At 33.3% G+C, this 12,586-nt stretch overlaps 1 protein-coding gene across 2 annotated transcripts; it reads right to left on the bottom strand.

Annotated features, from left to right (window-relative positions):
- Nucleotides 1–1,366: 1,366 nt before the first annotated feature.
- Nucleotides 1,367–11,386, bottom strand: nras (NRAS proto-oncogene, GTPase). Of its 2 annotated transcripts, XR_012339305.1 has the most exons (6): nucleotides 11,135–11,386; nucleotides 6,368–6,499; nucleotides 4,284–4,462; nucleotides 4,047–4,203; nucleotides 3,131–3,860; nucleotides 1,367–2,930 (listed from the first exon to the last, which is right to left on the bottom strand). XR_012339305.1 is itself a non-coding variant. In XM_073818646.1 (5 exons), exons 2-5 carry the CDS (start codon nucleotides 6,476–6,478, stop codon nucleotides 3,741–3,743), a joined length of 567 nt encoding a protein of 188 aa, XP_073674747.1. In that variant the 5' UTR covers nucleotides 6,479–6,499; nucleotides 11,135–11,386; the 3' UTR covers nucleotides 1,367–3,740. The 2 variants fall into 2 exon arrangements, 1 of the variants encoding a protein (XP_073674747.1); XM_073818646.1 differs by having other exon boundaries at nucleotides 1,367–3,860.
- Nucleotides 11,387–12,586: the final 1,200 nt, after the last annotated feature.

Raw genomic sequence — 12,586 nt, 5'->3', positions numbered from 1 at the left:
AACTTAAGCAGCAACTTTTCCAATTTCCAATATTTATGTAATTCTCAAAACTTTTGGCCACGACTGTAATTCTGTGAATTTATACCTTTCATTTATTTTCACACTTTTCATTCATTTAGTGCCACATTAAAAAATAAAAAATCTAAAACTACATTAAAGTTTGAATATTTTGAGAATAAAGTCAAAATTACAAGAATAAAGTCGAAATGTTTCCAGAATAAAGTCTAAAGGTTTCCAGAATAAAGTTGTAATTACGAGAATAAAGTCAAAATCTGATTGGCCAATACATTCCTAAACTCGACAGAAATGCGTTTGATTGGTTATAAGGTTCAACGCTGCACAAAACAGTGCATGAAAACAATCTGATGCAGCGTGCACGGATCTAAATGTAATTCTGTGAATTTACACTTTTCGTTCATTTTCACATGTTAAAAAATAAATTACGACATTAAAGCTGAAATATTTTGAGAATAAAGTCAAAATTACAAGAATAAAGTAGAAATTTCCAGAATCAAGTCGAAATTACAAGAATAAAGTGTAAATGTTGTTTTGATGATAAAGCTGAAATTACAAGAATAAAGTTGACATTTCGAGAATAAAAGTTGAAATGTTTAGAGAATAAAGTCGAAATTACAAGAATAAATCTAAATGTTCTGAGAATAAAGTCGAAATTAGGAGAATATTCTAAATGTTTCGAAAATGAAGTCGAAATTACGAGAATAAAGTCACAATGTTTCGTGAATGAAGTTGAAATTATGAGAATAAAGTTGAAAATTCGAGAATAAAGCTGAAATGTTTAGAGAATAAAGTCGAAATTACAAGAAGTCTAAATGTGCAGAGAATAAAGTCGGAATGTTTTGAGAATAAATTTAAAATGTTTTGAGAATAAAGTCGAAATCACAGAAATAAAGTTAAAATGTTTCAAGAATAAAGTCAGAATAATGAAAATAATGTCGAAATTATGAGAATAAAGCAGAAATTGTAAGAATAAAGTGGAAATGTTTCGAGAATAAAGTCGAACTTACGAGAATTAAATCATAGCAATTAAAATGATAATATTTTGAGAGTATAGCCTGCACATGGAAATGGCCTGGACTGGGAGCACCGGGAGAAGTAGCCAGGCCACCGGAATTGATTTATTATTCTTAAAAAACATTCTCACAATCTTAGATTTTTTTAATGTGGCACTAAAACTCTGTCGTACATTTTAATCTTGACAGCCCTAATACTTTAATTGTGCGTTTTTTTTTCCCCCCCCTTTATCGTCATTTTGATGGCATTTTTGCCACAAGCCCTCATTAATTTCCTACCCTGACACACATGTACATTCTAGATATGTAGGAGAAACAACACACACAAAATATGCTCAGTTTCCAATTAATTTACTGGTAAAACGTCTTGTAATATGGTAGGCACATTAAACATCTGTTACACATTAATATCCCCTCCCTCCCAAAAAAGATATGAAATGTTCATTTTCACAATTTTCTGATTAACGAAAGTCTGTGATACTAATAAATTGTGCTAAAATACATCATGAATCACGTTTTCATATAGTTGAAAAAGAAAGAACTGTTAACATAATGGCAAACTTAGTTTGTATTTTCTAGAAAACATCCTGCCTCTGTTAAAGCCAAGACAGAAGGCCAAATGCAACACAGTACGATTAATAAGAACGCGTTTCAGATTTCACTGTTCGTGAAATCAGGCACAGGTTCAGATAAATGCCATATAAATAACATGTCAACATGAATAATCGTTTGAACTTCTTGATGAACCTTCACTGGCTCTCAAGAAGAGACTTCAGGCATGAAAATAAACATCGCAACAAACCTTTCTTACTGGTCTGTTACAGTCTCAACAAATAGAAGATTTAAGACATTATTTAACATGGGCTAAAAGATGTCATGCTATATAAGACGCAGAAGGTGGCACACAGATTTGGCATGTACACCAGCAGCACCATGATTTAAAAGGCCCTTTAAGTAAGATCCGTCACACCCCATGCTTAAAATCTGATTGACTTTTCTGCATCTAAACTAAATCATTATGTATTATATGTCAAAATATACAATTAACATCTGAGAGAAAAGAGGATAAAAGAACCTCTAGACTCTAGAGTGAATTGAACTACAGGATATGAGAGAAAATGGTGAATGTAAATGCTAAACAAACTCTTTGGCTACACAAAAAAATAAAAAAAAAGAAAGGCAAAAGGGAAAGAAATGAATAGAAATAATTCCACACATTTCTGAAACTTCTGTGTTCACAGTATTCCTGAGCATTGAACCTGCGGATTAAGATTAAAGGGCATTTCGTGTTTTCGCATCAGGTCGGAAAATTTTAAAAGAAAACTGAAGATAAGCTTTTTAATTAAGATAAATTGTGATATATTACTTTGATCCCAATTTACCAACACAATTCCTTCTCTTGCCTGTAACATACTTTTTGTAATTTAAACATTCTTGGGCGAATCTCAAAAAAACTGCTAAGGAAGGACCCAGGTTTCACCCAAAAAAACAAAAGAACAAATACGAAATTATATTTTGGGTAAACAATATTAATACTAATTTTAGGACGATCACAAGAACAGTCTCCCCCATAATTCTCATTACTATAATGAGAAAAGAAACTTAAGTATTTATGCATCATAGTAGTAGGTTAGACTGCCTTTAGGCCTATTTAAAGAAAACAGTAAAAAGTATTACATCAGCACAAAGGGAATCACCAATTAGATTATAAAGGAAATTACACTACCAGTCAAAAGATTTTCAATGTTTTTAAAGAAGTCTGCATTTATTTGATCCAAAGCACAGCAAAAAAACTAAAAGGTTGAAATATTATTAATATTTTTAATAACTTTTTTATTTGAAAATATTTTAAAATGTAATTTATTCGTGTGACTTTAAACTGAATTTTTAGCATCAGTTCTTCAGTCATATGATCTTTCAGAAATTATTCTTATATTCTGATTTGCTTCTCTAAAACATTTAGTTTAGAGTAGAATATTTTCTGGTGTCTTTGATGAATAAAGCAAATCAGCATATTAGAATGATTTCTGAAGGATCATGTGACACAGAAGACTGGAGTAATGATGCTGAAAATACCTTTGATCACAGGAATAAATTACATTTTAAAATATATTCAAATACAAAGCAGTTATTTTAAATAGTAAAAATATTGCACAATATTACTGCTTTTGCTGTATTTTGGATCAAATAAAAGCAGGCCTGGTGAGCAGAAGATAATTTAACATTAAAAAACTTTTGACTGGTTGTGTACATTTTTAAAAAATGTAGATGCATTATGAGAATTTGAGTGAATGTGAAAAAAGCCTCAAAATATAATTTCTAAATTATTCTTTAAATTTTATGGTGTAATGTGTCCATGTTTAATGAGATGGACTCTTTTGCAATTTAGAGTTGATTTTCCTCAATGCCAATGTGCTGTTGCGTTCATAACGGGTGAGAAGTCAAGAAAGAAGAACTCAATGCCCCTTAAGTTTTTTTTCCCCAAGGAAGAGGGAAAACCCAAGTACTAAATGAGACAAAACAGGCTCGGTTAAAACACGTGGCCTCATTTTTCTATTACAGCAGGCCAACAGGAAAGATAACCAGTTGTGCATGAATCCCTTTCAGCCAGCAGAGGGCGAACTCTGCGTGCACAGACGGTCATGAGGCTTTCAGCTGCCTGGTCAACAAACTGCTAAAAAAACAAAAACAAAAGGGGAGGCAGTGCAGTCACATGACTTCACAGGACACGCCCAGACAGCCCTGCTTCCTGTCTTCTCTGCTGTTGAGCTTTTTCATGCGATAATGTCGGATCTCACGGACGAGGGTGTAAAAAGCATCCTCGACTCCCTGATGAACATTGAAAGAAGACAATGGACATTTTATTATCTGTGAAAATGTATGCATAGCTTAGTACTACAGTAAAGGAATCACCTGACAATGAAGTGAGCATATGCAAACTACGCGCCTACACAAACAGTTTCATGAAAAGCTGAGAAAATTAAAGCAGAGATTTGATGATCAGTCTTTGCTCACCTGTCTGGTCTTGGCAGAAGTTTCTACAAACTCTATGCCGTAGCTTCTGGCAAGTTCCTGAGCTTGCTTGGTGTCCACCGTTCTGGCCAAATCACACTTGTTCCCCACCAGGACCATCGGAACATCATCTGAGTCCTTCACACGCTTGATCTGTTCTCTAAAAGCACATCAGTATATTTTAGACTTTGTGGAAAATTCATAAAAAATAACTGAAACCCTTTCAATCTGCTTCCAGACCTGTACAAATGCACATCGGCGAAGGATTTGCTGTTGTTTATGGCGAAGACACAGAGAAAACCCTCTCCTGTCCTCATGTACTGGTCCCTCATTGCGCTGTACTCTTCCTGACCTGCAGTGTCCAGGATGTCCAGCAGACACGTCTCACCGTCAATCACCACCTGCTTCCTGTAAGAGTCCTGTAAGACACACACATGATCAGCACTGTAAATCTGCATAGAGAATGACAGTCTCATGATTAAACGAATCAACATGAAAAATAGAGTAATGGATGTATATATCCTATTCTAATTATCATGATGACAAGTTTTACTTAAAGGGATAGTTCATCCAAAAATGAAAACTCTGTCATTAATTGCACACTCTTATGTCGTTTCAAACCTGTGAGACTTTCGTTCATCTTAAGAATGCAAATTAAGATATTTTTGATGAAATCCTGCATAGACAACAGTACTACTATGTTCAAGGCCCAGATAGGTAGTATGGAGGGTCAGAAAGCTCTTGGATTTCATAAAAAATGTCTTCATTTGTGTTTTAAAGACACATAAAGGTCTTAAAGGTTTTGAACAACATGAGGTTGAGTAATTATTGGCAGAATCTCATTTTTGGGTGAACTATCCCTTTAAATGATCAGTTCACTTTCAGAACAAAAATTTACAGATAATGTCCTCTCTTGTCATCCAAGATTTTTATGTCTTTCTTTCTTCAGTCGTAAAGAAAATATGTTTTTTGAGGAAAACATTTCAGGATTTCTCTCCATATAATGGATATGTATGGTGCCCAAATTTGAACTTCCAAAATGCACGCAGCTTCACAGGGCTCCAAATGATCCCAGTCAAGGAATACGGGTCTCATCTTGTGAAACGATCGGTCATGTTCTAAACAAATTCGACAATTTATATACTGTTTAACCTTAAATGCTCATCTTGTCTCGCCTCTGCGATGCGCATGCGTAGTCTGTGTGATCGGTTTTCTTCCCCAACTTCAAAATCATCCTACATCACTGCAAAAACACCAACCCAGTGTTTACAAATTGAACATATAAAGAAGATCAAACGCCCTCATCAAAAAAAAGGTAAAACAGCATTGCAGGTCGATTTTGAAGTTGAAGACGAAAATGTGATGGGAGTTTTTTGACATACCCAAACTGTATTGACCCGGATCACAAAGACTATGCATGTGAATAAATAAAGCTATTGAGGTTAAAAAGTATATAATTTGTCAATTTGTCTAGAAAATAACTGATCATTTCACTAGATAAAACCAAGGGGCAACCTCCCGCTCTCTCTATTGAAACCAACACGGAAGTGACTTAAACTGCAATTCATCGACTGGCCGCTAGAGACTGGCTGCAGAAGGGAGTCAGTCCCATTGACTCCCCATGTTAAAATGCCCAACTTTACAGCAGAAAAAAGTATGTTTACAGCCTGGTTCAAAAAATGGTTTTGGTCTATATAGCTAGTTTTGCCCTTCATGTCAACTGTGAGGGGGGTGAATTTTTTTATAACTCATCCGTTTAAGTTATATTAAGCCTTAAAGTTCTGCATAATTAAGGGCGTGGTCACTTGAGTGACAGGGGGATTGCCGCTGCTGTTACCACTGTCGCGCTAGGCGGGCGTGGTTTCAGCAACAAGCTCCACCCACGTCCCGCCTTTTTGGCCATTTTTGATTATCCAGGAGTGACGCGCGGTGACGCGATTCCAAGATGGCGACGGCCGACTCCCGCCCACTTCAGGCTTCAAAATAGCTCTTCAGAATCCTACGGGTGACGTCACGGATCCTACGTCCATATTTTTTACAGTCTATGGATAAAACCCTTCTTCCTTGGCTAGGATCGTTTAGAGCCCTTTGAAGCTGCATTTAAACTATATTTTGGAAGTTCAAACTTGGGGGCACCATAGAAGACCATTATATGGAGAGAAATCCTGAATTTTTTTTCATCAAAAAACTATTTCCTTACGACTGAAGAAAGAAAGACATGAACATTTTGAATGAAAAGGGGGTGAGTCCATTATCTGTATATTTTTGTTCTGGAAATGAACTAATCCTTTAAGGAAAGGTGAGATGAGAAGGTCATTAAGTACCTCAATAGTAGGGTCATATTCATCCACAAAGTGATTCTGAATGAGCTGGATGGTTAAAGCACTCTTCCCAACACCACCTGCTCCCACAACAACCAGCTTATACTCGGTCATCTTACAGTCCTGAGAGACCACCTGTGATAGAGACAGAGAGAACACACATGCATATATTAATAACACTTCAGGACTCACAAACAGTTTGACATACAAATAAACACTTCAGAACATCTGTGTAAATACCACAAAACATGTTCTATGTTTGCATACTGGTTTTCAACTGCTTTGGCAATGTAAGCATTTCTGCTTAAAACGAGAAAGAAAATCAGAGTAATAAAATACACTACTGTTTAAAAGTTTTGGGTTGGTTTTTGAATGAAGGCTCTTATGTTGACCATGAATGCATTTGGTCAAAAATACAGTGAAAACAGTAATATTGTGAAATAAGATCCTGAGTAAGATATTACACATAAAAGGAGTTTACTCATAGTCCAAAACAGAAATACTTAATACTGTGTTGTTACCTGAATGATCCACAGCTATGTTTTTTAGTTTAGTAATAGTTGTTCATGAGTCCCTTTTTGTCCTGAACAGTTCAACTGCCTGACATTCTTCAGAAAAATTCTTCAGGTCCCACAAATTCTTTGTTTTTTCAGCATTTTTGTGCATTTGAACCCTTTTCAACAATGACTATGATTTTGAGATCCATCTTTTTTTTTTCCACTGAGGACTCATATGCAACCATTACAGAAGGTTTAAACGCTCACTGATGCTCCAGAAGGAAAAACGAAGCATTAAGAGCCAGGGCCGAAACTTTTAAAAAGAATGAAGATGTAAAGGTTTCTTTTTTTGTCTAAAAATGTTTTTTTCATTTAGTACTGCCATTCAGAAACTACAGAAGATACTTGTGTGTTTCCCAGAAGACAAAATAAGTTAAATTTATTCTGATCTTCAAATTCATAATGTTTTCACCCCCCAGTGTTTCTTTCTGGAGCATCAGTGAGTGTTTGAACCTTCTGTAATAGTTGCATATGAATCCCTCAGTTGTCCTCAGTGTGAAAAGATGGATCTCAAAAATTATACATTTCAAATGCTGGAAAACCAAAGAATTTGTGGAACCTGAAGGTTTTTTTCTGAAGAACAGCAGGCAGTTTAACTGTTCAGGACAAACAAGGGACTCATGAACAACTATCACTAAACAAAAAACAGGTGTGGATCATTCATTTAACAACACAGTATTAAGAATCAAAGGGATGTAAACTTTTCAACAGGGTAATTTTCATAAATTTAACTATTATTTTCTCTTGTGGACTATATGTGAATGTCATTTATGTGAAATATCTTATTTAGGTCAGTACAAAACAAACAAACAAAAAAAACCCCATATATTTGGTATAAAATAATAGAGTAAAATAATTCACATTTTGCAGATTCTGCAAGGTGTATGTAAACTTTTGACTTTAACTGTGTGTGTGTGTGTATAAAATGTAACAGTTGTGCATCTTAATATTTTTGTGGAAACCATGACACATTTTTTTCAAGAATCTTTGATGAACCACATTTATTTCAAATATAAGTATTAATTTATTTCAAAGAAATTGTACTGACCCCCTAACCTTTGAATGCTAACATATAATCAAATTTGTGACTAGTTGAGCTGATTCATCCCCAAAATCGCTAAGAAAAGAATCATTCTCCATGCTCCACTTAATGAATTGAGAACACCACCCATGCATGCTAGCTTAATGCTAGCTTCAGCAGTAGTCTGGGTGACTGAGAGTTTACAGACAGCGAATTAACAGCATATTGGAAAGTGAATAATATAATGTCGTCTTATGTACCTTCTCCATTTTATGACTCATACTGGAGGCTATTCAGCTATTTATCCATTGTCATGTGACCACTGACATCAGGACAGTAATAATTTCTGTAAGAAAGCACCCCCTCTGCAAACATTACCCCAGCAGTCTATTTATAGAACGGCTAAATGTCAAAGTCATTCTCAGAGCACAGCCAGGAAAAGACATTAACCTGAGAGAGTAGCAGAGGTCGGTGACCCCAGTGCTGTTTTTAGTTGCTCAACCTAAACCTGAGATACAGATTTGATCTTTTTTTGCGTTATCAAGTCAACATTATACATGCATGTTTATTCAAAATTGTGAACTATGTATCTGAGCATGTTGATCTAAAGAAAAAAACATTGTGTCATCAAAATTAAATTACAAGCTCTTCCTCTTCATCAACTTTCCCTTTTCCACTGACGTCACTGTGTGGCCAAATGAATAATGCTAACCAACAGCCAAACAGCTTTTATTGCAGCAAACTCACATTCAGCCTGGATATAAAAGTAAAAACAAATTACAGAAGTAAAATTGGTTGTGAACTATAGAAGCTTGATTCTGCCATGGGATTAAACATTTTTTTGTCTTTTTCTCTCACAATTTGCAATTATTAAAAAAAAAAAAAAGTCTGAATTTCAAGATATAGAGCCATAATTTTAAGACAGAAAAAAGTCAGAATTGTGAAATATAATTGCAAAATGTTAATTTACTTATAAACAATTTATTTAAAATTGAAAGTCACAATTTTCTCTTTATTTTCAATCCTGTGGTGGAAAAAAATAATTGTAAGATATAAACTCAGAATTAGAGAAAAAAAAATTCTGAATTGTGAGAAATAAACTCAAAATTGCACAAACAAAAAATTCAGAAGTGTGAGATAAACTCAGAATTGCAAGGAAAAAATTCTGAATTCTGAGAAATAAACTCAGAATATTGAAATATAAACTCAGAAATTCAGAATTGAGATATAAACTCGGAACTGCAAGAAAACAAAATCAGAATTGTGAGATATAAACTCAGAATTATAAAAATTATTTTTATTTAGAATTGTGAGGGGGGGGGGGGAGTATAATTGTTATGGATTGCAACAAAAAAAATCAGAATTGTGAGAAATAAACTTAGAATTTAAAGAAACAAATTAACAATTGTGATAAAAAAAATCAGAAGTGTGAGATATAAACTCAGAATTGCAAGGAAAAAAATCTGAATTCTGAGAAATAAACTCAGAATATTGAAATATAAACTCAGAAATTCAGAATTGAGATATAAACTTGGAACTGCAAGAAAACAAAATCAGAATTGTGAGATATAAACTCAGAATTGCAGGGAAAATTTAGAATTGTGAGAGAAAAAAATCTGATTTGTGAGATATAAACTCAGAATTGCAGGGAAAATTTAGAATTGTGAGAGAAAAAAATCTGATTTGTGAGATATAAACTCAGAATTGCAGGGAAAATTTAGAATTGTGAGAGAAAAAAATCTGATTTGTGAGATATAAACTCAGAATTGCAAGAAAAAAAATTCAGAATGGAGATAGAAACTTAGAAGTGAGAGAAACAAATGTAAAATTGTGAAATATAAATTAGAATTGCAATAAAAAATTCAGAATTGTGAGAGATTTTTTTTTTTTGAAGTGGAAAACAAACTCAGAATTTAGAGAAAAAATAAAGATATAAACTCATAATTGCAAAAAAGCCTGAATTGTGAGATATAAACTTGGAATTTAGAGAAATAAAAATTCTGATTTGTGCGATATAAACTCAAAATTGTGAGAGAAAAAAAATCCAGAATTGAGATATAAACTTGGAATTGCGAGATTTTTTTTTTGAATTGTGATATAAAAACATAGAAATGTGAGAGAAAAAAATTAGAACTGAGATATAAGCTTGGAATTGCAAGAAAAATTATTTAGAATTGAGATATAAATTCAGAATTGTCAAAAAAAAAAAAAACAGAATTGTGAGATATAAACTCAGAAATGCAAGAAAAAATTCAGAACTGAGATATAAACTTGGAATTGCAAAAAAAAAAAAAAAAATCTGAATTCTGAAAAATAAACCTGCAAGAAAAAAAAATCTGAATGAGAAAAAAAATTGCGGAATTGAGATATAAACTCCGAATTGAGAGAAAATAATTCAGAATTGGAAGACAAACTCAGAAACAGCTTCCATAATAAACAGAAAATCACATTAACTTTTAACTGGAAAACTCAAGAACAACTACATATGCTAAATAATATCAGTTTTTGTAAACACACCATAATTAAACGACAAGATACTTAATGAGGACAAATATCAATCTTTCTAAAAAGGAATAGCTGTCATTAAGAAAGATATGATTTGTCGCACTGCACTCAAAAGTCAGTGGCTGTTTACATTTTTTCATTGTACAGAAAGTGACACACTTTAAACAATTAGGGTTAGTTAATGACAACTTTGCAAACAATTGTGGTTGCGCTCCAGGTAAATATGCATGTTAAACTTGTTTGAACATCTCATACCATCCTATTACCTTGTTTGTGGCTTTTATACTCTCATTGATTGTCATTTATTGATATCATGTCTGTGGTGGAATAAGTCATCAAATTAGGTCAACCCTCCCTAGAGAAACCCAATAGGTCGATCAAGAGTAGATACCTGGCACAGGAAACTTAAAAGATCATTTAACATGTTATTAATCAGACAAAATATTATGAGAAATCAGCTCTATCCATAAAAGAAACCTAACCTACAGTATCCCACATGTGCATTAGTATTGTCTATGTAGACAGCTCACTAGGATTTGAGGCACAGCCTTTTTGTCGTACAAAGCAAGAAATCAGCCTTTTTTTAAATATCCACAGTGCCAGTACACATAAAAATGAATGGAAACACCCTAGGTAGTGTATTAACGCGATAGAGAGCCTCTGTAAGGCGTGGAGAAGGAAACTCACCGCTTACACTGCAGTTCTGCGACCTCTGGCTGATCTGATCAACAGGGCTCTGCTAATTACTGCTGTCTCGCCCAAAATAATGCCATGAGGAGCACTTTAAACGCCACTTCACACTCGTCTGGAAGTAACGTAACGCGTACGAACAAGATTCGTCAGGAGACTAAAGATTCAGCTTGTAAAAACAGCAGTTAAATAAGTCTGTCCAAAGTTTTGAATAAGAGTTGACCAAGCAGCTTCCCCAGAACTTCACGATTCACAGCGACTTCCGGCTTCGGAATTCCACAAATCGTGTCAAAATAAAAGCCCTGCCGTTGTGGCTGCAATACGGCCATGTCTGATGATGTAAAATGAAATTAAGATAATAAAGGTGCAAGTATGTTTTCTGTTCGTATACACTACCAGTCAAAAGTTTTTGAACAGTTAGATTTTTAAAGTTTTTAAAAAAAGTATCTTATGTTCACCAAGCCTGCATTTATTTGATCTAAAGTACAGCAAAAAAACAACAGTAAAATTATAAAAAATTTTAGTATTTAAAATGACTTTTTTTCTATTTGAATATATTTTAAAATGTAATTATTTCTGTGATTTCAAAGCTGAACTTTAGCATCATTACTCCAGTCACATAATCTTTCAGAAATCATTGTAATGTTACGATTTGCTGCTCAAAAAACATTTATTATTATTACGTTAAAAATAGCTGAGATTTTTTTTCGTTCTTTTTTTATTTGGATGAATAGTTCAAAAGAAGCATTTATCTGGAATATAAATCTTTTATAAGAATATAAATGTATTTATCATCATTTTTAATCAATTTAAAGCATCCTTGCTAAATAAAAGTATCAATTTCTATAATTTCTTTCAGGAAAAAAAAAAATACTGACTTCAAGCTTTTGAATTGGACAGTGTATAATGTTACAAAAGCGTTTTATTACAGATAAATGCTGATCTTTGGAGCTTTCTATTCATCAAAGAATCCTGAAAGAAATGTACTCAACTGTTTTAAATATTGATAATAATAATAAAAACAATAAAATGTTTCTTGAACAGCAAATCAGCATATTAGAATGATTTCTGAACGGTCACGTGACACTGAAGACTGCTGAAAATTAGGTTTGATCACAGGAATAAATTACATTTTAAAATATTCAAATAGAAAACAGTTATTTTCAATATTAAAATATTTCATATTTCATTTTACTGTTTTTGCTGTCCTTTGGATCAAATAAATGCAGGGCTGGAGAGCAGGAGAGAATTCTTTAAAAACATTAAAAATCTTACTGTTCAAAAACATTTGACTGGTAGGAAAACAATGTTGTTTTGCACATTTTTATTTAACAAAAAAGCTACATATACACATATATATACACTATATATATATATATATATATATATATATATATATATATATTATTTAAACTATATTCTTGATACTGCATCTGACTTGTAAAGTGA

The sequence above is a fragment of the Garra rufa genome, chromosome 15 (genome assembly GCF_049309525.1).
Source record: "Garra rufa chromosome 15, GarRuf1.0, whole genome shotgun sequence".
Lineage (NCBI taxonomy): Eukaryota > Metazoa > Chordata > Actinopteri > Cypriniformes > Cyprinidae > Garra > Garra rufa.
Note: the sequence above shows the minus strand (reverse complement) of the source record. Positions and strands in the feature narration are given on the sequence as shown.